The following is a 22,320-nucleotide window of genomic DNA, read 5'->3' on the forward strand; positions in this document are numbered from 1 at the left end:
CATTAGTTCCTCGAGCAACACCTGGTTTTGTTATCTTTGGCTGGCTCGTATTACGCTACTGCAATACGTAGAATGAGGTAGTATTCTGTGCAACCAACCCTGGCATTGCCAAGCATTAGAGATCTAAAACCGGTAATCATGGGCTATTTGGCCCCAAGACCCACCCGAACAGGCCCTGCAGGCCCAGCTTGCATCAAGAAACATGAGATCAAATCTCAACTTCAGTCCCCGACTAGGTAGCTCGTCCACTGGCGCCGGATCTAGAACATCAACCCCTTGCTGCAACGGCAACCAATCTGGCAAGCATAACGAGGCCAGCCCTACTCGGTTCGAAACATTACGCAGACTTTACAATGCTCACTTGTCGGTTCCTGGATTTATTAGGCAGCAAGAGAGTCAGGATTGGAAGGATGGCCAGGAGGATGGGACATCAGAGTAAATAGCTTAGCTGCTATGACGTGATTGCCATACAGCCCTAGGAAGGCTGTCAGGTCTTGGCTGAAGTTGTCAACTGTAGAAACCAAGGTACCTGGTAGATATTTCGTAAGAAGACAAGCCACCTCAAGTAAGCTCGGTTTGCGATGCGAAGTAAGAGTTTAATTATCTATCGCGCCTGAAGGTCACCGACTCGCCCCATTATGTGCCAAGGTAAGGTAGGAAGGACCTAATGAACCTATCTTGAGGTAGGGTAGGCCCGCATAAGGTGCCAGATACACCGATATACCCTGCCTGCTGATGAGATTGGCTTGAATTTTGGCTGCAGCTCTGGTCCGGATCTGTTGGAAAGGAGGGTGGGTATCAGGAATTCGGGTCCATAATCAATGCCAGACTGTCCTGGGAAAACCAGCTATGCCGCAATACCCCGAAGGAACTTCGTCGCTGGGTTTGGTTATTTTAAATGTTTTTGGCATAGATTTATTTTCCCTGGGCACCCGGTACAACGCTTTCCACCCCTCGAACCTTTGCTTGCTATAGCCCATTGATAATAAGAGTTATTACGCTACATCTGAGACAGATAGTGATTTACTGAGTGGTGTCGCCTTTCTGGGACCGCCCCTTGTTCACTCTCACTGATGCCCTCACAGGTGCTAGCTCGAGGTCTTTTGACTTTCTCGTAACGCATCTGATTTCTCAAGGTGCACCTCTTCAACTCACCCACCGCAAAAAGAAAAAGAAAAAAAAAAGAAAAAAAAAAGAAACACTACACTTGGAGAGACGCTGACTGACTGACACATAGCTTTTGAGGTCTCGTCCTTGTTTTCATCCAAATCTCTTCTTTTTTCGCACATGGAACATACTTGTTTCTTTTTTGAGTTTGTGTCCCGTCGGCCCTGGGATTTTCAGCCAATATCAAGCAATTGCTAAAACAAGCACATCGCTGCGTCAAGCAAGTCTTCATAACCTCATCTACTTCCTGTCGCAAATCGATTATTTGCCAAGTTCCTCCCTCTATCTGCGAAAACCGCCTCGAATGCTCAGACAAAGCGCCTGCTCTGATACCCAGCAGGTTGCATTGCCTATCAGATTAATGCAACGTCAGTCTATGCATAACAGGAAACCTTGACAGCCTGTGGCTTAGATCTTGTCTTTGACTGCTGTCAAAGGTGCCCGGCCTTGTTATATGCTGGGCTGTGGGGATTGGTCTGTTTGTTGATGAATGTGCGATTGCTTTTTCCTGGGTTAGTCCCTTGAGCCGAGAAGAAAAAGAAAGCAGAAGCAATAGAAGCGAACACGAAAGAAAGCAAAAGTACTACCGGGTGTTAATAGGTGGTGGCAAAGGGCAGCAGCTGGCAGGATGCCGTCATTTTCTATTCTCCGACGGTCGGCTAAAGACAGAAAGCAGTCGGTCTCTGCGAGCGATTCGACAACCCACAGCGCCGGATCGACAAGCCCCGATTTTAACCAAGAGACCGGCGTCGGCAGCGAAAGAGAAAGGCGAGGGTCGGCGCGGGAACTAATTCAGGACCTCATCAACCGGTCAATTCGAGGGGCCGGTAGGTCAGGGTCGGCCTCTGCAGCTTCTTCCAGTGGCAATTTGAATTCAACACCATCCGTGGGTTTTGCAACACTAGGGGCAACTGGGACCCCTCGGCCAGGGCGGGGAAAGCCCTGCGATGTTGAGCCAGCAAAGACGGGTCTAGCGGTAAGCCAACCTCCCAGTCATGCCATGCTCCTCTTCCCCACACTTTGATCTCCTCTCCAAGTCAGACCACTGCATCTTTTACAGTAGTAGCACAGCACGTACCCAAGCACCCCGTCAAATCCCCTACTGCTATGACACACGACAATTCCATGGCCTGGTTCACTTCGGGAGACCCCATCCATCCCAAGCCCATCCAGCAGTACTTGGCTGGGCGCGTGATCAATATACGCTCTGGGTGGTTCCTGCATCAATCGTATGACGAGGACGCCTCAAAAACCGAATCAATTGCTGGGCCCCGACCACTTCAATGCCAATTGATTCTTTTCACCACCTCGGGCTAGCATCCCCATCTTGTGTCCAATGGCATGAGCATTGTTAGCATCGAGGGTCCCCTATACCCCAGCTACTACCTTCTGCAGACTGCCCACAAACCTAGAGAAGAAAAATCATATGCTCAGCCCAATCTTCATCCCACCTTAGACAGACCCTTGATCTATTCTAGTCCCGATCTGAAGTGAATTCGGCAACTGTTCAGCCGTCGAAGCACGAGGGGGCCCGCAAAGCTGCAGCGCCCTGTCCCTCAGTACTGCATCCAAGTGTTGCAGTCCTCGCATGTGGCCAATTCTTCACCTCTCCGCTAGTCACAACCAGCTTCATTCGCCTTTGACAGACGAACATCTCCTGGCGGAATTGTGCACCGCACATGGTTGATCAATGCGTGCCAGGGCAGCACAGATACAATAGCCATCGAATGGAAGAACTACAAGCTAACCTATGCACCCCAACCCGACCATCTCTCGGGTTTGTGTTGCACGTTATAAAAGTCACCACCCCTTAGTCCACGGTCTCCTCTCAACGCAAACAAGCCGCTACCCTCTCCCCCACCTGCGGGAAGTGAAGAGCCAGTAAAACCCAAGCCGGTGCTGAAGCTCGCACGCATCATGTCCACTCTTAGCGATACGGAACTAGAGAAGCTCTTCTCCGGCGCCCCACAGTTCTTTGCCCGCTCAGAGGGCGTAAATACCGGCGCCCCGAACCCGAGCGTCGCCTTTCCGTGGGACGAGGCACTCGAGATCCGCGACCTGACAGATCATGCCCAGATCGAGGACGAGGCATGGGGGTGTGCGACGGCCTTGCCGCATCTCGTGCGGAGCCCTCGGCGGCGCAGCAGCGCTTCGAGCATTGGCAAGATAAAGCGAGCACATTTCTATCCGAAGTGCCGGGAACGGCCGAACATGCTGAGCATGCAAGGTCTTGAGAAGGGCACAGTAGGCTTTTCAGCGGCGCTGGAGCTGTCGGCTGCCGACGCTCTTCAAGAAGAACAGTATGGATTTGAAAGCGCAGGAGGTCGCCGACCTGATCCCATCATCGAGGCACGACAGAAGATGTTGACTTCCAAGGATGGACTGCGATATCTCGAAGAACCGGCAATAATGGAGCAACTGATCAAAAACGGGCGGAGATATGCTACCAATGACATAAGAGATAATATGCTCTCGACCGACTTGTATAATGAACTCTTCCTGCACATCCTTCACCCGCCAACTCGAGTCCTTGACCACCAAGACCCTTATAGCCTCTCCGTCCAGATTCAAGCCTTACTGAAGGTGCTCAACACGCCCAACGTATGGGTTGACTTCTCTCATGTCGAATGGCGCATCCGCCTGGGCCAGGTTCTCTGGGGCAGTCCCAGTATAGCTGACGCCGAGGACCTTATCGATGGCGAAGAACATGATGGGGGCGATAGCATCGAAGCAAGATCTGAGGAACGATACTGGTTATTATTGCAGATTCTTCTGGCATGCGAGCTCTGGATCAGGTTGGACGCTATAGTCGAAGCCGATGATGCAGGGACAGAACATATCAAGCCCCGTGAGATCTATCGGTTTCAACAAGAAGCCAAGACCGCAGTCAAATGGTCGATGCTGCTGGCTAAGTCATGGCTTGAAAACATAGAAATAACGAAAGTTGAAGAAGGCCTTAAACCGGATGAGGGAGCCACACGGCATTCTAGTGCGGGATGGCTTGCAACTTTCACGAAGCGGCTGTCTCTGGCCAGTGATAACGGTGATAAAAGCCACGCATCACTCGCACCAGGGTCGCGACCATTGAGCCATGCCGCAGCTGATCATCCAGCGTACGATATGAGAGGGAAACACGGCCAACGGCAGGTAGATGGGCTGACGCACTTCGCACGTCGGCTCAAGTGGCCAGGAATCGATGCATACGAAGCCCGAATTTCCAACAACGTCCGAGCAGTTTCGGAGAAGACTCCTTTGAACACCCCCCTTGCGAGCCCTGCGTCCGACATGGCCTCATACTTTGGATCAGCCGCCGTTGCGGGAAACGGCAACAGTGCAAAGACCTCAATGCACATAGCTGATCAAATTCGCCGTCAACCATCAAAGCGCAGGAAAGTTGCCGCAGCATTGCACCCCGCGGGTTGGCTTTCTAAGAGCTACGTTTCGGGACTTATGCTGCCAGGGGAAGGTCTCAGCCACTTTTTAATGTCGACGCTCTTGGAAAACGATACAGAGGCCATGGCTAAATTGGGCCCAATGGCAAATCTCTGTGGTGGTTTTGTGTACAGCGGAAAGAGTTTCTGGAGCACCTCGTGTATTGTTGGCCGCGTTATTGCCGCTGGGAAGGGCTCTGTCGAATGTATGGGATGGATCTCAAGCGATATAACTCCAGATGGTCTGTCAGACGGATGGGTGAACGTAGAGGTAGCGGACGTTCCTGGTAAGTGATCAAATCTGGCTCAAACCTCCTGGACGCTAGGCTTTTTGCTGACTATACACCCCCGGATTATAGGGGAGTCATCTCATCTTGGGAGACAGGCGCGAATTTGGGGCAAGGCAGCCATTGAACGGCAATCTTCCGTCCTAGGTGACGGCGATCTGGGCTCAGTTCTTCCCGCCGACTTTATCATCCCGTTCGAGAATCTTTACAAGGGGCTGCCCCCGCCAGCTCTGTGGATTGAACTCAAGGCTCTGAAACTGTTCGCCCGGGCTGACTCTGGATGCACCACCCCAGCAGTGGAGTTGAGCACTCCCCTGACGCAGCTGACTGAGACCACGGCTAGCAGCAGCAAAACCTGGCCAGAGATTAAAACTTATCCAGCAGCTGTTAAATTCACTGTAGGGAAGATCGACGATTACACAGACTACGGGGATGGACCGGGAGACGATGGGGATCTCGAAAAAGACTATACATTCAACCTCACGCATGATGTCTACTTTGCCACGGCCCATCCCTGTGTCCCATCTCAACACGTCAAGGTCCTGAAATCACCCTCGAGTCCCACCATTCAACAAATCGATTTAGAGTCTAGCGCCGACAGTAGCAACAACGAAAACTTTTCCAACAAGCGCTCATGCCCAGTCAACATTACCGGCCACCCTCTCCACAAATACTATACTTATACCGCAATCCACCTCTCTGAGCTTCTCGACCGCCGCGATTCGACCTTGGATGACCTACTCAACAACCCCGGCCCTAACGAGGCATATCGTCGTCCATCGGTAGCGCCTGGACCGCATGGGAACAAGACTGCTCGGGTTCTGGTCGTAGACTGCATCACAGGCTTCCAATCGCTGCCTCAGGCGCACGAAATCCCACTATCCCCTGTCGTCAGCCGATCCAGCTCGCTGAACATATCGACTTGGGAAGCCTCGCCACCCAGGATGCAAGTACCAGTCTTGCAGGAGCCGTCCCCGCCGCCGCGCTCGGCATTTGCGGCTGCATTTGCTGCGGCCTCTTCTACTGGTAGCAACGATACTACGAGCTTGAAAACAACATCCCCAATTAACACTAATAACATTGATGTAGACGTCAAGGGCATCGCCGTTAGTGGAGCTATACCCGAATCGCCGGGACACAAGATGCACTCAGAGACGCGAAGGCGCCAGTTCGGCTCCGACATGGAAATTCTTATCCGAGCGCTCTGTGCTGAGAAGGGCTGGAATGCTCTTGTCAGTCGCAGGCGCAGAGGATGCCTGGCCTGTGCGATTCGTGAGGCAGGGGCTCTTGGGTGGAAAGTCATCATCAGGGTCGACTAGGAGTAGACCTTGGCGAGCTAGAGTTATTGCATCATCCGCACTGACTTGTATGTTTTGAGTCTTGTGCTTGCTTGTCTTGTTTGTCTTTCTACATGCTCCTCCTTTTTTTTTTTTTTTTTTTTTTTTTTTTTTTTTTTGTCAAGCAGCAACGTTGGTAATGAATGATGGAAGCGATTTGCAATTTTTTTTCATAGTAAACACGGCAGGCATACATGTTAAAAGATAGGAGATATATGGAATATGTTTGTAAGAAAAAAGGCATACTGAGGAGGTTGGGGCGCTGCTTTGTCGTCCGAGATACCCTCTTTCCTTTCTATCTCAACTCTTGAATATAGTAGTCTCCGCTCTTGGCACAAGTATCAGTATGTGAAATGCGGATTAGATATGACAGCATAGTAGTCAACTAGGTATAGCAAAGAATCATGGCTCCTGATTGTCGTAAACTGATGATACGGAGCTGACAGTTGGGGAAAACGTGATCAGAGTGATATACTGAAACGTGTTCAATTCTGGTACTATAACCAGGGTCTTGGCAATTCGGTGCTGGTGTGTGTTTTCGGGAGGCGTTATTCCGAGTAAATCTGGTCTTTCAATAGTAAAGACAAAATGAAAGGGGGTATCGTATCTGATTGAACTGTGCATGCTTGCGGCCAATAGGCAGCCGCCCGCGTTGTATTCATATGCAGTTAGTGTAACATAAATGCAGATTGCCACGCATCTAAGCTAAATGTTGAGGCAGAAGCTACAAAGCAGAGGAATGCAAATCTTAGCACTATTCATCATCTCTTCACAGATCCGCAAGCTCCCTAGTGCTCCACTCCTTCCATCCGGGCTTCTCGCCTGGAAGGCGCAAAGATTCCCACTCTTCCCTCGTCACGTCCTTCCACTCTTCGACCGGAATCCAGCCAATGTAAGCGCGATCGCCAAAGCCACCGACCCAGTACACATTGGTCACTACAAGGCGCACCCACTCAGCCTCGTGGATCGGGTTCCCCGGGAGCCAGTACTTGGCGTCCGGGTGGGTGTTGACGTAGCATGTCGCCACGCTCAAGTGCTTTGCCGGCTCAATCTTCTCGAGGTAACCCATGAGCGAGAAGCGCGGAAGGTTGGCGGCAGAGTACGGCACGGTGTCGGGGCGATGCTCCTCGGCGCTGCCGCCAACACCCAAAAAGCTCAAGAGGCTCGACGCCCACGAGGTTGATTTGATGCGCCTGCTAGGCGGGTAGGGCGGAACCCAGGCCAGCGCCAGGCTGATGTTGCTCCCGTGCGCGACGTTGCGGAACGACGTTCCGATCTTGAGGGAGAGGATGGTCGGGTTTCCGCCTTCCTCGCAGTCGGCGATGTAGTCGTTCAAGCCGATCGGGATACCGGCGACTTCCGGGTGGCTCTGAGACGCGGGGAAGACGGTGGAGAAGGTTGCCAGTGGGGTGAGTGCGAGGATCCGCCGCGCCATGGCGGCCGATTCGCGCGAGGTCGGGATTCTGATGGACGAGTCGGAGGCCGGTGGGTTCGAGAAAACGTATGCGGGATTTGAAGGCGGCGGCGGCGGTCCCTCGGAGCCTGGGGCAGCTGCCGCGTTTGCCGCGGACGAGGCGAGGAGGAGCAGGATGCCGGAGAGTTTCATCGTAGCGACAGTCCTTTAGAATTATCGGAGGAGGTCAAAGCCCGGAGAACAATGGGACAGGTTGAAGCGGAGAAGGTCTAGGGAGGAATGATAGTTTGCGGGTTGGAGATAGACTTGCTATTTAACCTCGACAGGAAGTGTGACTAAGTGATATACTACGTAAGTGTTGGAAAGGATTGGAAGATTTCTGTAGTGGCAACGCTGGGCTGTCAACCGAAGATGGTCTCATGAGGGGAAAGGATCAAGGCATGATCCCTGGGCCGGGCCCGACAAGGGACAAGCGAAACGGTTCAACGGTGGGGCGGCGTCGGACTTTAGCGCTCTTGGCTGGGCTGGCATCGTGACTTGTTGGCTTGGCGACAAGTTTTGTTAATGAAGGAGAACGACATACTTAAGCTTGGAAACCCCCAGAAGAAGACAGTAGTTGTCCAACCGAGTTATTTCGAATTCCACGGACCCTTGCTGGAAGAACCAATCTCCATCAAGTTCAAGCTCTTGGAAATGCATCTGCCGTGCATCCTGTCACTCAACGCCACTTGAGGAAGCCCCACAATAGTGTGAAGTAGGTGGAGCCATCCGCAGATGCCAAGACATCTAATCAATCAGATCAGTTGATGCCTGAGGCCCCAATAAATGCCGTTGCCTCGACTTGGTATGCTTGTCTGGCGTGCTGGCTTGCATCCACTCGTTGCTGAGCCAACGTACTCGTCCCACCTGCCCAGTCCGATCTACCTTAGATAACCTACCTTGCCTTGCGTGGTGGGATGCAAACCAGTGTGTGGGCGCCCCTCATTTGACACCTAAGGTACACAGGCGGTCTGTTCGTTCATGTCATCCCGGCTCTGCCCAAACAATCAAGCGTTTGTTTTGCTGCCTTATTCCCTGTTTAGGAGATGTGAGCATCAATTCATAGAATTCTCAACTGATTGGATCGAGTATTATTTGGACCATTCTGCAGATCTGTCCTGCCTGTGTCCGCATTTTAACAATCAAGCAACAAAACCACCCCACGAAAGCCGATCTTGGAGTTTCTTGACTTGGCTGTTGTCGTCATTTCGCGTTTAGACTTTTTGGCCCGCCGAGCATCTTTCAACAACAGTGCCTTTGTTTTCTTTTTTTTTTTTTTTTTTTTCGCCAATCGACAGCAACTACTATTGAGCACAGCGAGATCCTCGCGTCAATCTCGCGACCCTTCTCGCCATGGCGAGCTTCATTGGCACCCTCTTCCCCACTGGGAAGCAGGAACGCTCTGAGCGCCCGGGAACGCCCAATCGCAACAGCTTCATCAACCCTGCCAGCACTCCCCAAGGAAGTCCCAGCAAAAAGACTGTCCCTCCTGGTGCCAATGAACTACCAAACGCTCTAGAGGGCATGAAGCTCATCCCGCCAACCCTCGATCCCTCCATCAAGCTCGGCCGGCCACAGAGCGTCGTGACCCCTCTATCACCCGGCCGAAACAACGTGCAAGCCACGGATGAGTCCGTCTTCGTAGATGATAGTGTGCTGCACAAATCTACAGCCACCCCCGGAGCGCATATGTTGAAGCAGGGTCAAGAGAATACACCTCCGCCACTGAGCTCTACACGAGCTGGTGGCGGCCTCAATATCGCTCATGCCCACACAGACCAGCAGGCCGCTCCTAGCCAAAGCCATGCTGCTGTGTCCCGTCATGAGCACTATCTTCGGGATAGGCCGACGACACCTGCCACGAGACGATTTAACACAAACCGTGGCCTGACGCCGGAGGAGCTGGAGATTCTGAAGAAGCCAAGCATTAAGAGGCTTGTCAATGTTACACAGCTTTGTAAGTGCTCATGACCTATTGAACTTGTTGAAATTCGTGGAATATGCCCACTGACCCTTCTACGTTTGCTATGCTGAATAGATTTCCTGGACTACTATTTCGATCTTCTCACTTACACCGGCGCTCGCCAGAATAGACTGGCCGCTTTCAAGGCGGAGTACCCGCCGCCACCAGAGACGGATGAGGAGACATATGCAGCAATGTGGCACAAGTATACAGGTCGCGAGCGCGCGAACTTGCGGAAGAGGCGTGTCAGGCTTCGGCAGGGCGATTTCCAGATCCTTACCCAGGTTGGCCAGGGTGGCTACGGTCAAGTGTTTTTGGCACAGAAGAAAGACACGCGCGAGGTTTGCGCACTCAAAGTCATGAGCAAGAAACTGCTATTCAAACTTGACGAGGTTCGCCATGTCTTGACTGAGCGCGACATCCTGACCACCGCCAAGAGTGAATGGCTGGTTAGGCTTCTCTACTCTTTCCAGGACGATAAGAGTATCTACTTGGCGATGGTGCGTATTCTCTCCTGTCTATTTTCTTTCACAACGCGCACCCCGAACCGCATGTGCTGATATATCAGTGACAGGAATATGTGCCCGGTGGAGACTTCCGCACGCTTCTCAACAACACGGGCGTTCTCTCAAATCGGCATGCTCGCTTTTACATTGCCGAGATGTTCTGCTCCGTGGATGCTCTTCATCAGCTGGGATATATCCATAGAGATCTCAAGCCAGAGAACTTCCTCGTTGATTCCACGGGACACGTCAAACTCACTGATTTCGGACTGGCAGCTGGAGTCTTGGCACCCGGGAAGATCGAATCGATGCGGTTACGGCTTGAGAAGGCCTCGGAGACGTCCGTTCCCTTTGGGAAGCCGATGGATCAGCGCACGATAGCTGAACGACGAGAAGGCTACCGGTCTATGAGGGATAAGGACGTCAACTATGCCAAGTCGATTGTTGGCTCACCAGACTACATGGCACCGGAGGTACTGCGCGGCGAGGAATACGACTTTACAGTGGATTATTGGAGTTTGGGATGCATGCTTTTTGAGGCACTTACCGGCTTCCCCCCATTCGCGGGTGCGACGGCCGAGGAGACTTGGCGCAACCTGAAGCACTGGAAAGAGGTCCTCAAGCGCCCCGTGTGGGAAGACCCCAACTACTTCCTCAGCAACAGGACCTGGGGTTTCATCACTACGTGTATTAACTCACGCTCGAGGCGCTTTGCCAATATCCGGGACATCTACGCCCACCAGTACTTTGCCGAGGTCGACTGGGAAACTCTGCGCGAAACCAAGGCGCCTTTCGTACCGGAGCTCGACTCTGAAACCGATGCTGGTTACTTTGACGACTTCAGCAATGAGGCAGACATGGCAAAGTACAAGGAGGTGCACGAGAAGCAGCAGGCACTCGAGACCATGGCAGAGCGTGAGGACGAAATGGGCAAATCACTGTTTGTCGGCTTCACATTCCGCCACCGCAAGCCCCAGGGAGAGGACAGCAGCAGCCCACGAAAGCCTTTGAGAGCAGACACGTTCCAGGAAGAGACGTTCGGAACAATGCTGTAGGGACAGCAAAAGAGCTCAAAAACTATACAGCAGCATTGGTCGTACGGCCACCACCAAGATGGGCACTCTCGGCCACCAAATTCTCACCGCCTCCGTGGCCCACACTACCATGATGACTTGGATAACAGTCGCGGCAGCGGGTTGGTGGAAGACTACTACCCGGATCACATGGAGGTGAGCTATTATGGAGACTGCGGCAGTACCAGTAGCCGAACGACAGACATGTCCCTCTTTGGGCGCGTCTGCGATAAGGTCACTGAGCGCCGGGCGTATGGGCACCGCGTATATCGTGATCAGCACAAGGCAGAGCAAACGGCTCTCCGTCTGACGAAGCGATGAGCATTGATGAGGACGTAGTCGGGGGATGGGAGTTGTGATAGGCGTTAGTGGCCCTCAAAGGCAGAAGAGAGAGAAAGAGGGTGGCCCGCCTTTTAACTTCCGCAGGAAATTGCTTGCCCTGCCCGCAAGCCCTTTTAAATCTGGGCTATTTTCTTTTCTACACCAATTAGCTTGCCCGACACATTGGTTCCCACCCAATCATGCAGTTTCTCTCCTTTTTTTTTTTTTGTCTCGAGTTTACTACTACCAACCAGCCATCAATCGCATGTTTGGATTACAGGTTTCTCTTTAATATTTTTGTTGGGATGAGTTTATGTAAACATGGCGAAGTGGTCTTCGTTCTTCGGTTGCGTCAATGGGATATGAGGGGCATAGGGTAATACGGCAACACCGGCTGAATTAACATTGTGTATTGCGAGCCTTGGCTTATTTTTTCTTACAGTCTCATTTTGCATTCGGTTGTGTCCCTGGCTTTTTATTTTTTTTTATTTTTTTTTTTTAATCAGTGATGGCAGGGGGCATTCCGGGGATACACATTGTGTTAGATCAAGCAAGGGTCATAAACGTCAACTTTTTTGCCAAGAAGGGTTGCCATTCGTGATGATGGCAGGACCACACTATCCTCGCTTGAGCATTGCCGGGGAATCGGTGCGGGAGCCTCCGATCGTCACATCCATGTCATGTTAGTACGACCAAAGAGCCATACCCAAATGGCACAGCTTGGCAACAAGTGCACCGCCTCACCTCTTCAGTACGCCAATTATAACAGGACGCTTGTCTTACGGAGGCGTGCAGAGCATGGGCTTCAAGGCATGAACCTGTTGGACTGTGAAAGCACAGACAGCTCGGCGTTCCCCAAGCACGGTCGTTGCTTTTGTGCTTGGAACGTTTTCCTAGCTCCCACAAGCACACGCCACGTTGGGTATCAAGAAATGTCTGATTTCTAGAACTAAAACTAGCCTTAGTCACTGGGAACAAGCTCTGCAACATGACATCCATGGCCAAGCGCTCGGTACCAACGAACCACCCACCTTATTACCGTCAGGCCAGCAATTATTGCACCCTATCAAAACTGTACTGCACCTTGAGAAATCCGAGGGTGGGCGACAAACAAACATACCTAGGAAATTGGGAGACACCATTTAGGTCTATCTCGCAAAAGAGCACACACTAAACCTCACACAAGACAGTGAACTTGGCAGCCTTGTGGCGCCGATCGACATAGGTTGGCTGTCTGGGGCATCCGGTGCCCGGACATACCCCAGGACGATGCCCGAAATCCGGTACACAACAGATTTCTCACCCCTTGCCCTACTCCCTCGCACTGGACAGTCGCTCAGCGAGTTAGTTCTATTAGCTCTGGGTCCCGATCCGCAGATCTGTAGTGCGCCTTCATGTCTTGTAATAATGGGGAAGCATGTCTTTGGTCAACAGAACTCTGTAAACAATAACGTGAGCCAGAGTACGCGCGGCTACCCCCAACAGGTGGCTTCGGGGCTGGCTGTGGATGTCTTCCTGTCAGCCTTCAGATCTTGTTTGTCATTGGCTTGTTTGTACGCCAAAAGGGGCAAAATCATGTTGGATTAAAGGGTTCTCGTGATCATTATGGCGCTGGGCCTTGTTTCTTTTTTCCTCCGCTTCTGTCTGTTCGTCCGAGCAGTGCCGGCCGCCTTGCCGTATGCACCCTCAAGCCCTACCTTACCGGTACATTGTTTCTCAGTCCCCTGGTTTCCTCTTAGCAACCGTTTTTTTTACTGACCGCTTGCTGCACGACCCTTTGTCTTCTTTTTTCCCCATATTCATCTATCTGCAAGTCCATCTGAAACATGGGTGAGAAGCCTCACTAGCATGGAAAAGAAGGCGCATGCATGCATGCTGCAGCTGCAAGGCTCACGCGTGTACGTAGTGGCCTTGTAATCCCTGACCCAGACATAATGATCATGATGTAACCAAGTCAAGCCTCTGCTTCTGTTCCCGTCTGTGCTGGAGGATCTGTGAATCACTTTTGCAATGTCTTGGGTCTGAGTACTAGACGAACCAAAAAAAAAGCATACATATATATACGGACGACGATACCCCTAAACAGCTTACCGGATCTCTGGTTCGGCATCAGACTCACATCTCATCTACTGCATCTTCACACAACAACAAAGACATCAGTTCAAACATTTTCATCCTTCTCATCGTTCTCTGTGCCAATCAACTCATCTGATCGAGACCAGACGAAAACACTCTTCAGCAAACTTTCCACCCGTATATTCTTTCTTCACTCGCAACCGAACAACAGACAAGATGAAGGCTGCAACTATCACTGCCATCCTAGCTCCTGCGGCTATGGCCAACGCCGAGTGGTGGGGAGGAGCCCCTGGCTGTGCTGTAAGTTGATCCCCTACTTTTTTTTTTTTTATTTGTTTGTCTCTTGCATTGTATATATCCATATGATCATCATCATGGTCATGATGGTTTACCACGGGTCTAAAACCGACCATGACCCCGGCTGATCGCTTCTCCCCCCCTCCCACAACAGGCTACTTGCATGTCCTCAGCCTGGAACAACGCCAACTCATGGCCGTCGGCGACGTCGTTCTGCGCCGGCGCTACCCCGACCGTCGCCGCGTGCGTCTCGACCGCCTGCGCCGCCACGCCGACCGCGTGGTCCAGCTTCTCGGCCATGTCCTCCAACCTCTGCAGCCAGTGGTCGTCGTGCACGGCCAGCGGGCCCAACGCGGTCCGCACCATAACCGCGACGGCCGGCACCTGGGGCGGCGGTTGGTTCAACGACGCGGCCAGGGGCTGGGACGACGCCAGCCGCAAGGAGTGGGAGGACAAGTGGAAGAGCCGCGGCGGGCCCTTCCCCTGGAAGCGCGACGGTCCCCCCTTTGGCGGCCCCGGTGGCCCCAAGGCCCTGGCCTCGGGCCAGGTCTACACCGTGACGGGCTGCGACTGGAACGACGGCTACTGGGGCGGCTTCGGCTGGGGCTCGGGCTTCGGCGGACCCTGGGGCTGGGGCACCGGCTGGACCGCCATGGCCACCTCGACCGGCCTCGTCACCCGCACCATCACCAGCAACGGCGCCGTCGTCACCACCACCGAGGCCGCCACCGTCGGCGTCGCTGTCAGCGGCACCGTCACCACCACCTCCACCTTTGGCTTCGTCCAGGCCCAGGCCACCGCCACGGGCACCAGTGACGCCGGTCGCGTCGCTGCCAACGGCGCCAAGGTCGTCGGAGCCGTGCTCGGTGGTGTCGTTGGCGTTGCAGCGCTTCTGTAAACAAAAAAAAAGCAGAAGTCGCATGACTAAATAGAGATTGACACGCCCGACACCTCGCTAAAACTCGACATGATGGATGATACAACGCAACTTTCTAATGCCCTCCCCCTCCCCTTTCCCGGCCTTCTCTTCGGATAGACTAGATATTTCTTTGTTTTTCCCCTGCTTCACTTCTTCCTCTATGGGAAGAAGTCTCCCCCTGTTTGATATCCTCAGGGGTATTGGCCCGTGTGTTTTTTTTATTCGGACTATGTTCCATTCTAATGTATCCATAGACGGAGATATACCTACTTCATAACCAATATTATTAGTGTCTCTTGATCTTATCATGAATTCCAGCCGCCTATGTAGGCCTTTTTGAGTCAACCTCATTCCGCCATGCGCCAGAACTTGACGAGACATGCATCCCATGGCTCTTAACAGGTGCATATATGGCGTCTACTGGTCTCGAAGCGCCTACATTGATAGATCTGCACGTGTTTGTATCTGCCAGCACGATCAAGTTTAACCATATGAATTTAACCATCTTACAGAATCATGTAAACCTCTTGAAGTATATATGTTGTAAATTATAGGGCATCAACTGAATAAAAGTGCCTGTTGCATGCCTCACGATAAAGTCGTACAGATCTCAGAAAGTGGTATCAAACGCTGCCCAAAAGAAGACAAAAAAAAAAAAAGAAACAGACAACCCGCCCAGCCTCGTAACAGATAGATCCTAAAAAAGTGAAGGGAAAAAAGACACAAAGAGAGTCATTATATCAACAAATCATGCGTGAGAACACAACAAGGCGTCCCGCCTGATCCTCTCCTTGTCAACACCCTAAAAACAGATAGACAAAAACCGCCAAGGATATCTCGTGATAGGTATCAAAAACTGATGATCAAAGAACCAAAAAGAATACTGACCCATAGGATGCTGAGAAGTCGCACAAATCCAGAAAAAAGAAAAAGTCACCCTCTATATACGCAGGAGCGCAAAAGTAAATAAATGAAGAGGACAGAAAAAGAATTCGTGTGTACGACCAAGGTCACCCGTTGTAACTTTGAGAGTTGACGGAAAAGGCTTGAGCTGCTTCTTCCCTGCTCTTTCAGGGAGAAAGTTTACAGACTCATGGTCAACCAATCCCACTCCTGGGGCACAGCGGTAGCAGCTGAGCCAGAAGACAAGAGCCCGCCAGTCGACGAGAGTGCGCTTGTCGACAAGCCGCCTCCCAGCATTCCCGGAGTGATCATGGACCGCGACGACGCCGACGACATGCCGAATGAGTTGGAAGACAATCCAGCGAATGACGACGACGTAGCTGCGGTGCCGAATCCACTTGGCCTGGTGGCAGCCTCGTTCGAGCCGGTCGAATTTTCGGGGCTGTCGACCTCCATAGCGTCGCTATGGCTGGCGCTGTTCATGCCGATGAGACTTGCGTTGGCCGTCGACGGCTTGCTGTGCCGACGCTGTCTCTTGGGTCCGAGGGCAACCGTTCTCGCGGCTGCCGCGGCTCCGGGCCCAGGCATATTCTTAGGGGGTGCAGCCGCTATAGGCACCACACCTTTACCGCCGACAGCCACCGAGCCACCGCTGTTGTTGCTCGTCGGTGTGCTGCCGGCCGTGTTTCCACCGCCAGACATGGGGCTCTCGCCCTCATTGGCGCTTCCCGCTCTGCTCTGGGACGCTGCCGGTGCAATGGCTGGGGTGGGCGCAACCTGGACATTAGTGGTCGAAGCTGTTCGAGAGATGGCCAATGAAGAGTTCTTCCTGGTGTTCGTTCCCGAGGCTGCCGTCGAGGTTGCACCCTTCTTCGATCTCGAACCCGAAGTAGCCCCAGGAACGTTGGATCCAGAGCCACGGTTTCGCTTCTTGATAACATCTGTCTTCAAACTCAGGGGCCTGACCACGCCATGGAGCTTCAAGAAAAGACCGCAGGCGTTGCAGAGAGGCTGACCCTCAGGGTTTCGACGCCACAGCGGAGTCGTCTGAGTTGCACAGTTGGTACACGTGGTCGGTGCGTCTCCGCCCTGGTTGTTGCCCTGCTGCTGCAAGTTTGTCGTCGAGCCATTTTTTGAACCTGGCGGCGGGGATGATGGCCGGCTGTGGCCAACGGACGAGAAGCCTGAAGTGTGACCATTCGCCATGTCGGCGGGAGGCGAGTTGGTGTTTCCTCGCGCACCTTGCTGGTCGTACTGCATCTGGCTATTGGGGATGGCCGTCGTTGAAGCGTTGCGTGGAATCCTACGGCGAGAGTCGGCCTGGTTGCCGTGAAACGATTGGGACTGGGAACGGGCCAGGCCACCCTCGGCATAGTCCCCGTTCTTCTCGCCAAACTCTGATGCAATCCCGCCAATGGTGTTCTGCCTGCGGGGAGGACCGGCCGGATACCGGGCTGCCTGCGTGCTAAAGTTGCCCGGTAGCGTAGCGTCCCAGCCCATAGGGTTGCTGCCGAAATCAACCGCAGGCTCGTCCATGGCTCCTGGAGAGAATTCACTAGAAAGCGCTAGGTTCCGGTCTGCAAACACGCCACCATCCTCCTCGTCGTCCGAGTGTCCGCCAAAGTTGAACGCATTGTTCTCCTGCATCATGTTGAAGCCTGGAGATTGGGCAGACTGCTCATTCTGGAAGACCTGGGCGGGGTCGATGTGCCCAAAAGCGTTGCCCGATGTGGCATATGACGAAGACATGCCATTACTGGCCATCGACTGTGGGAAGAATCCTCCTCCGTTGGTATTATAGGAGAATGGCTGCGTCTGCATGTTCTGGGCGGCCGATGGCTGCCTGAAAGAATGAGAGCGTTGATGACGTACATCCATACCATTTCCAAAGAAGAAAGAGCCGTCTCCATTCTCGTTCATGGGGTGAGGCGTAGACACCTGGGATTGGTAGGCAGACCCAGGGGGCGAGTATAGATCTGGGTTGGCCAACGAGTTCGATATGGGCTGCCCATTGAACATGTGTTGAGGGAACCCGTTGGGCGCCATAGGAGACGTGGATGGCGAGAAGGAAAAGTTCTGCTGATACGGGCCGGCAGAGTGAATCATCGGTTCGCTGGGCACGTTGAAAGCATCGATGGTGAATGCGCTTCGGCCATTGGTCGTCATCGGTTGGCTGACATTGATGGCGTTGGCAGACTCAAGTGTGTAGTCATTAAAACCAGTATCGGCGTCCAGATCGTTGGACAAAGTGTCAGTGACGATAGAGGGAACCTGGAAGGGAGAGCAGTCTCTTGGTCGTTTACGGGTTGTCTAGTACGATGTTCTATCTTAGCAAACATGGGACGAGGATGCAGCCACCATATTTTGGCGGTGCTGCGTAGTATAAAGATTGTGCTGTGGCTCTCCGGAAGCTGCTGGGAGACTACTCACCTTTCTGTCATCAATGCTAGTCTTCCTGTGATGTCGCTTGAGGTATCCGAACTCGTTGTCCACTCTCCCACGCTGGGCAGCAGCAGGGACCGACTGTGGGTTGAACTGTGACTGAGTAGCTACCTCGTTCTTGCGAGACTTGTTAATGGGTATTGCTGAGGAAATGGCATTAGTGGAGGTGCTGTCGGGCTTGCCGGCTTCCGGTGTGGTGGCAGCAAGGCCCGAAGGTCCCGAGCCGTGACTGGAGTCTATAAAGTCGTCTAGGCTCATCTCCCCGGCTGAACTCTTCTTCTGTGTCGGTGTCTGACGCAATTGCTGTGCTATACCACTCGGCGCATTGGGCTTTGGTGTCGGAGATGATATCCTTGAAACACAAGTGATTGTTAGCTTGTTGTCCCTATGGCCATTGCTCCCTCTGCATAGTGAGTGACCTTAACACAGGGGAAGACGACGAGACCATAATGTCATCGGCGATGGTCAAAGCGATGATCGATAGTGGAAGTCGACCATTCGCCTGTGTGCCACTCAGACCGTGCATCTGCAGACAAGTACATACCTCGCAGATTCTTCCTGTCGTTTGCGCAGATTGACGTGCATCATGCGCCATGTCAAATTCTCCATGCGCTCCTGGTTCGGCAACATGGTCTTGGTTTTGCTGAAAAAGCGCCATACTTGGGCGGCAAGAGGATCCTGCTCTTGCAAGAGCTCCGGGGTGTCCTTGACACGAGCCATTCCGTTCCTCAGATCCTCAAAGGCCTCTGTCCTGGCCAGCTTGTTCTGTGCGTCATTAAATGCCGACTGACGGTCCGAGTTGAGTTCGCGGAGCGAGTTCGGCAGCGGATCGTCACTCGAGTCGGAGCCGGGACCGCGGCCTGACGCCGCGGGTCGGCGGGGAAATCGGAAATCGTGCTCTGTTATTGTGGGATTCATTGTTGTGGCTGGATTGTTTTCAAAAACGAGTTTAGGGAGACCTTTTTGTCGCAAGCGACCCGGTCGGGGGTTGTTGGGTGCAAATGTTGGTTCGGTGGTCGCACAGAGACGTCTTTTTCTTTATTGTGTCAAAAGCAAATAAATGAGCAAGACGAAGGCCGAGGAGTGCTTCAAAAAAAAAAAAAAAAAAAACGATCAGGAGCAGCCAGGAGATCGTTGCCTTTTCCCCCCACGTTCCCAGTCGCTGTGTAGGTAGGTACGGTAAGTGTGGCCTGTTTTACGTAGGTACCGTAGCCAACGCACCAAGGGCCCAGAGCAGACTGGACTGAGCTCTGGTGGTGGGTTGGACTGGACCAGCGCAGGACCGTCGGTTACGGCGCACACCAACTCTTTTTTTTTTATCCCCCCGCTGCTGGATTATACCCGAATGAGACCAGGTAAACTCGGTCAAGTCTTATTTTTCCCAGGTCTAATCCCGTCTTCTTTGTTCCGTCGCCGTCCCTGTCGGTCGCAGATCGGGCGGCGCACTCTAATTGGCGGGGTTTGGAGGTGCGAGGTGACAGCCGAGGGTGAGCTATGAGAATTTTGCGCTCACTACCGCAAGCTAATATGCCTAATTTGAGTCTGATTGCTCGAGGAATGTCGTACTGGTCGAGTTGAGTTCAGTTCTATCGATGAGGGGAAGGACACTCTCGTGGTGTTTGGCGACGACCTTGGATCTATGTGGTCCTTTCGGATCGGGCGGGTATAAGGAAGGGTAAAGGGGTTGAGTGTGAAGAAATAAAAAATAAAAATGAAAAAAATGAAAAAAAGAAGAACGATAATTAGAGCCCAAATTTGATGGAAACAGCCGGCTCACTATTACTAGGATGGTTGGTATATCGTAGTGTTGTAGTGGTAATGGTGCCTGTTTTCCAGCTGTGGAAAATCAAATCGCCCAACCTTTACGCATACAATTCATTCACGGCCGGGGGGAAGGGGGAAAACGATTCACAGCCAAGCGACGGCACAAGTTGCTTTACTTTACTTTACTTTACAGGAGCAGCCGATGCAGGCCGCTGCGCATCTTGCAGCTGACCGGGCGCTCCAAAGCAAATGGGAAAAAAAGACTCTCGCAAAGCAAGCAAGCCCACCCGCTCTCCTGGGGCCCTGCAATTGAGCCAGTGGTCGAGGGGGGACGGGCTGGGCTGGCCTGCAAAAACAATTATTCTTAGCAGGTTTAGTTGGCAAAAAGTGTGGGGGTCCCCTCTCTTTTCCTGCGCTGCAGCGGGGTGTGGTTCAGGGCACTCGCTTGCCTGTGATGTGTGATGATGCTTGATGGCGTCGGTCATCCTTGAGCCGAACGAGACAGGGAGGCCATGGGATACATTTCAATGGTTGCACAAAGTGTTCCTTTAAACACCCGCTCTCTTCGTTTATCCTTTCGATCCGTTATTACATCAAAAATGTCAGAGACGCTATATGTACGATTCTGTTGTAGTTATTGTTTGTTACCGTGCATTTCTTTGAGTCGCTTCACGAAAAGGCAATTTGCGCCAAATAACAAACACGGCTTTACCTACCGTACAAGAACGCTGCTAGCTTTAACATTTGATACCGTCCAGTCTTCTTTTCTCCAATTTCTTCACACCACCAGCCGAGAAAGTCACCCTTGTCGACCCCCCCACCCCACCACCACCACCACCACCGCACATAATAACATTTAACCACCCCCGGACCAAACGCACGCACTCCACGACCCAACCTGTCACGACGAAAGAAAAGGAGGGACAAACACAGAGAGAAAAAAAAGAAAAAAAAATTACAGCGCCGGTTTTCGGCAGGGATGACACGATGTGGAGTAGACCCAAGGAATAACGCATCTGGGTGATTGGCCCAAGCATAGGGCCCAGACCCGATGACATCTGGGATTTTCCTGCAGGGCTGCACGTCGTCTCGTCTCCTTGTCCCTGCTGCTTTGCTCGTTGCAGTCGCGCCTCGCGTACAGACGAAAAAATAAATGACTCTTCCGCAGGCCGACTCCCTCCAGTTCGGGATAGGCTTCGGGTTGATATTCGGCGTATACCCAATTCTGTGTCGAGAGCAGCCCTTTGAAACGATCGCTCAGGGGCTTTCCACATGCGTGCGTCCTTTTTTTTTTCTGCCCTGTCGTCGCATCTTTTTCTCTCTTAAGATGCAGGCTTTGGTACAGTAGCTTTAAAGTCTAGACTAGACTACGAGAACATACGAGGCTATAACGGAAACCCATAATTTTGAACCTCTTTGTCGGTAATAGTCTTTGGTCATTTCCTGGGACGAAGTCTAAAATACCAAACCACGCAGTATTATATACAAAAGTACTATTTATTTATTGCTATTCGGCAACCTGCTGGCAAAGCCCGTAGGACTGACTTTGGGGGCGAGGCTTTGTTTGACCATCCGGTCCACATCACCCAACATACCACAGTAGGGTCACTTGGGTGTGGAGGTTGCTACCTTGAAGTTCGTCGATGCCCGTCTTACCTGGAAAGGGTTCTAATTCATAGGATAGTTCCCAACTCGCTGGTTTTACTGTTTACATGCTACTTATTTGCTCCAGGCCCCCCGCCAGCAGTCTCCAGCAAATCTCCAGCGCGGAGGAATGTGGATTTGAAAAAGTGGACGATGAGGACCCCGAAGCTCCAGCCAGGAAGAAAACACCCATTCCGCGGCAAACAGCGAAAAATCACAAGAGTAGGTCCGATATCGAGCATGTAGAGTAGGAAGAATCGCCGGTTAATTAGCCGATAGAACCCGACCGGGTCTCCCATCCACGCGACCCGGTGAGGCTCGCAGCCGCATGGTACTGTAAATAAGTGCCTATTGGAACGATATAAATACGGTACCCAATCCAAGGTCGGCATAAACCACGGTCTAATTGAGGGTCGTCGACGAATGTTCATCAACAAAGAGACCAGACCATGGGACCTGCTTACTGTAAATATGGGGAGCATTAGTACTAGTAGTCATGTTGGTGGAGCCTACAACCTACCATGATAAGGTGACAACCTCAAGCAAGGATAGGTCGTCTTGCAAGTCTTGGTAAATACGTTAAAACAGAATTTGTTATGATTACAATGCACCTTACGTAGATGGACCAAAGATGCTGTGGATAAAGTGGCGACTGGATGGCAATTTGCGCAATGTGCCTGAACTTGCCTTATTTTGCTAATATTTTTATTTTATTTTGTTTTATTTTATTTTATTTGTTG

At 52.3% G+C, this 22,320-nt stretch overlaps 5 protein-coding genes across 5 annotated transcripts; 3 read left to right on the plus strand and 2 right to left on the minus strand.

Annotated features, from left to right (window-relative positions):
- Positions 1–1,273: 1,273 nt before the first annotated feature.
- Positions 1,274–1,564, plus strand: PpBr36_09155 (uncharacterized protein; the record flags this gene model as incomplete). The annotated part of the gene is made up of 1 exon (XM_029896277.1): positions 1,274–1,564. A coding segment is annotated over one exon (291 nt), but the record flags the coding sequence as incomplete, so codon positions are not given.
- A 1,520-nt stretch (positions 1,565–3,084) lies between these two features.
- Positions 3,085–11,196, plus strand: PpBr36_09156 (uncharacterized protein; the record flags this gene model as incomplete). The annotated part of the gene is made up of 7 exons (XM_029896278.1): positions 3,085–4,885; positions 4,958–6,195; positions 6,998–7,400; positions 7,431–7,723; positions 8,993–9,632; positions 9,714–10,138; positions 10,213–11,196. 7 exons carry the CDS (start codon positions 3,085–3,087, stop codon positions 11,194–11,196), a joined length of 5,784 nt encoding a protein of 1,927 aa, XP_029744859.1.
- Positions 6,992–7,828, minus strand: PpBr36_09157 (uncharacterized protein; the record flags this gene model as incomplete). Its single annotated transcript, XM_029896279.1, has 1 exon — positions 6,992–7,828. The coding sequence occupies one exon, from the start codon at positions 7,826–7,828 to the stop codon at positions 6,992–6,994; it is 837 nt and encodes a 278-aa protein (XP_029744858.1).
- A 2,631-nt stretch (positions 11,197–13,827) lies between the features above and the next one.
- Positions 13,828–14,806, plus strand: PpBr36_09158 (uncharacterized protein; the record flags this gene model as incomplete). The annotated part of the gene is made up of 2 exons (XM_029896280.1): positions 13,828–13,911; positions 14,063–14,806. 2 exons carry the CDS (start codon positions 13,828–13,830, stop codon positions 14,804–14,806), a joined length of 828 nt encoding a protein of 275 aa, XP_029744866.1.
- A 1,104-nt stretch (positions 14,807–15,910) lies between these two features.
- On the minus strand, positions 15,911–19,090 carry PpBr36_09159 (uncharacterized protein; the record flags this gene model as incomplete). Its single annotated transcript, XM_029896281.1, has 3 exons — positions 15,911–18,040; positions 18,161–18,524; positions 18,717–19,090. 3 exons carry the CDS (start codon positions 19,088–19,090, stop codon positions 15,911–15,913), a joined length of 2,868 nt encoding a protein of 955 aa, XP_029744865.1.
- Positions 19,091–22,320: the final 3,230 nt, after the last annotated feature.

Source organism: Pyricularia pennisetigena (assembly GCF_004337985.1).
Source record: "Pyricularia pennisetigena strain Br36 chromosome 7 map unlocalized Pyricularia_pennisetigena_Br36_Scf_8, whole genome shotgun sequence".
NCBI classification, from domain to species: domain Eukaryota; kingdom Fungi; phylum Ascomycota; class Sordariomycetes; order Magnaporthales; family Pyriculariaceae; genus Pyricularia; species Pyricularia pennisetigena.